The following is a 1,829-nucleotide window of genomic DNA, read 5'->3' as shown; positions in this document are numbered from 1 at the left end:
TCGCTTCTCTTTCCGCAGCAACACCAGCTCGCTGCGGATTGATGCTTTCTCCTTCTCCAGCTTCTCCTTCTCCGTCAGAAATCGCCTGGCATCCTCCTCAGCCCGATTCTTCCCGTACCTGTACTGGTTGGCATCTGCACGCACAAGGAGAGCCCGTCATGAAGGCTCTGGCCCCAGCTGCACCGATGCCACCCACAGTCCAGCTGAGCTGGCGCAGCACAACCCATCACCCGTGTGCTGGAGCCGGCCAGCTGCAGCCTGGCCGCAGACCCTCTTGGGGGAACAGCGTCCTCCTGCACCGGCCAGGGTCCCCCCACTCACTCGACGCGTGCCTCTTCACTTTGACTTGTGGGTCCACCCGCCGTGACTTTTCGCTGCAGGAGGAGGCATGGCGCTTCACCTGGGCTCCTGCCGGCCGCCCCGGCTCCCTCCTCAGCCTGTAGCAGGGACGGGAGGGAAAGCATGCTGAAACACCCACAGGGCCATCGTGGCCTGGCCAAGGCTCCCTGGCGCATCTTCTGTAGCCCAGCCATAGTGATGGGAGAGGGCAAGCCCCTGACCCACGCTCACCTGAACCTTCTCGTAGGGGACGTCATCATACACCACGCGGGAGGAGTCTGGCCGGTGGTCCTGGGAGGAGCTGGCCCACCTGCAGGAGGAAGGATGGGGGTCTTCTTTTCCAGGACATCCCTGCTAGCCCCCCAGTGAGCCCTTCCATCTCAGAGGGCTTTCTGCATTGCTCTCCCAGCTTCACTCATGAGCACTCTATCCTACCCTACCCTACCCTACCCGGCATATCCCTTAAGTCCTTCATCAGCGTTCATGAAACACCTTCCGCTTTCCATCCTGCCCGAGGGAAACTGCCCTGCTTCGGGAACTGCCTGGGACACCAGCTCTCCCCGAGATCACAGCATAAACCGTGTCCGACCCATGCCCCACTCGTGCCTTTTCTAGGGAACGCACAGGGCTGAGCATCACCTTCCCCAGCCCAACACTCTGCCCCCCGCTCGGCCCCTTCCCAGCCGCGGCACAGCAGGAGGACAGCCTTACAGGTAGGAGTGCCTCACAGCCGTCACTATGTTGGCAATCGTCTCCACGTCCACATAGTCGTAGTGCAAGGCCGTGAGCCTGTCTCCACCAAGAGGAGACCCAGCCAGCGGCCCAGGTCTTCGGAGCAGCTTGCCTGCAGGAGAGAGAAAAGGTTGGGGTGCACGCCCAACTCCCGGCCCCTCGCCCTCGCTCCTGCCTCCCGATGCAAAGCCCTGCTGCGGAGAAGGGCCCTCTGACACAAAGCGTGTGTGCAGGACTTAGGAGAGTCCAAGAGAAAGCACACAGGCACATTCAGGAGGTCCCAGTGCCAAACCCCCCCAGCCACCCCCTGCAACCTGCCTGCTTCAGCCCTGCCAGCCTCATCCCTGCCTCCAGCCTGCAAATACCTGCGTGGCTGCCCCCAGCTCACCCAAACGATGCCCTGGGCTTCCTTAACGTGCAGGGGAGGGGAAAACAAGGCACTGCCTTGCATGCGAGCGTTGATCATCACAGAAGATGCTCGCCCAGCTTGGCAACCCCCTCCTCACAGGACTGGCACACCCTGCCCGCCCCACTGCCCGCTCACCTCCAGCGCCGCCACCTCCTGCCCGTTGCGAAGGATGTCGAAGGGTTGTTTGGGGCCCAGCCCTGGGACCCCCTCGCAGCCCCGGAGGACGATGGCATTCACGTGGGTCCGCAGGTCGGTGCGGTCCTTGTGGAAGTAGAGGGTGTTGCCCTTCAGGCGACACCAGCGCTCCTTCCAGCACTGGTTAACCAGGACGCTGAGGTAGCCTGGGGGG

At 62.8% G+C, this 1,829-nt stretch overlaps 1 protein-coding gene across 1 annotated transcript in view; it reads right to left on the bottom strand.

Moving 5' to 3' along the window:
* The window catches only part of LOC104083957 (actin filament-associated protein 1-like 1), a gene marked incomplete at both ends in the record, with an annotated part of 2,758 nt that extends 937 nt beyond the window's left edge, over positions 1-1,821 (bottom strand). Inside the window, 7 exon segments of the mRNA XM_009587633.1 lie at positions 2-134; positions 322-427; positions 429-437; positions 571-649; positions 1,051-1,123; positions 1,126-1,183; positions 1,616-1,821. Of these exon segments, the coding sequence (XP_009585928.1) occupies positions 2-134; positions 322-427; positions 429-437; positions 571-649; positions 1,051-1,123; positions 1,126-1,183; positions 1,616-1,821 (664 nt within the window).
* Positions 1,822-1,829: the final 8 nt, after the last annotated feature.

Source organism: Fulmarus glacialis, unplaced genomic scaffold (genome assembly GCF_000690835.1).
Source record: "Fulmarus glacialis isolate BGI_N327 unplaced genomic scaffold, ASM69083v1 scaffold34591, whole genome shotgun sequence".
Lineage (NCBI taxonomy): Eukaryota > Metazoa > Chordata > Aves > Procellariiformes > Procellariidae > Fulmarus > Fulmarus glacialis.
The sequence above is the reverse complement of the archived record's forward strand: the minus strand, read 5'-3'. Positions and strand labels throughout refer to the sequence as shown.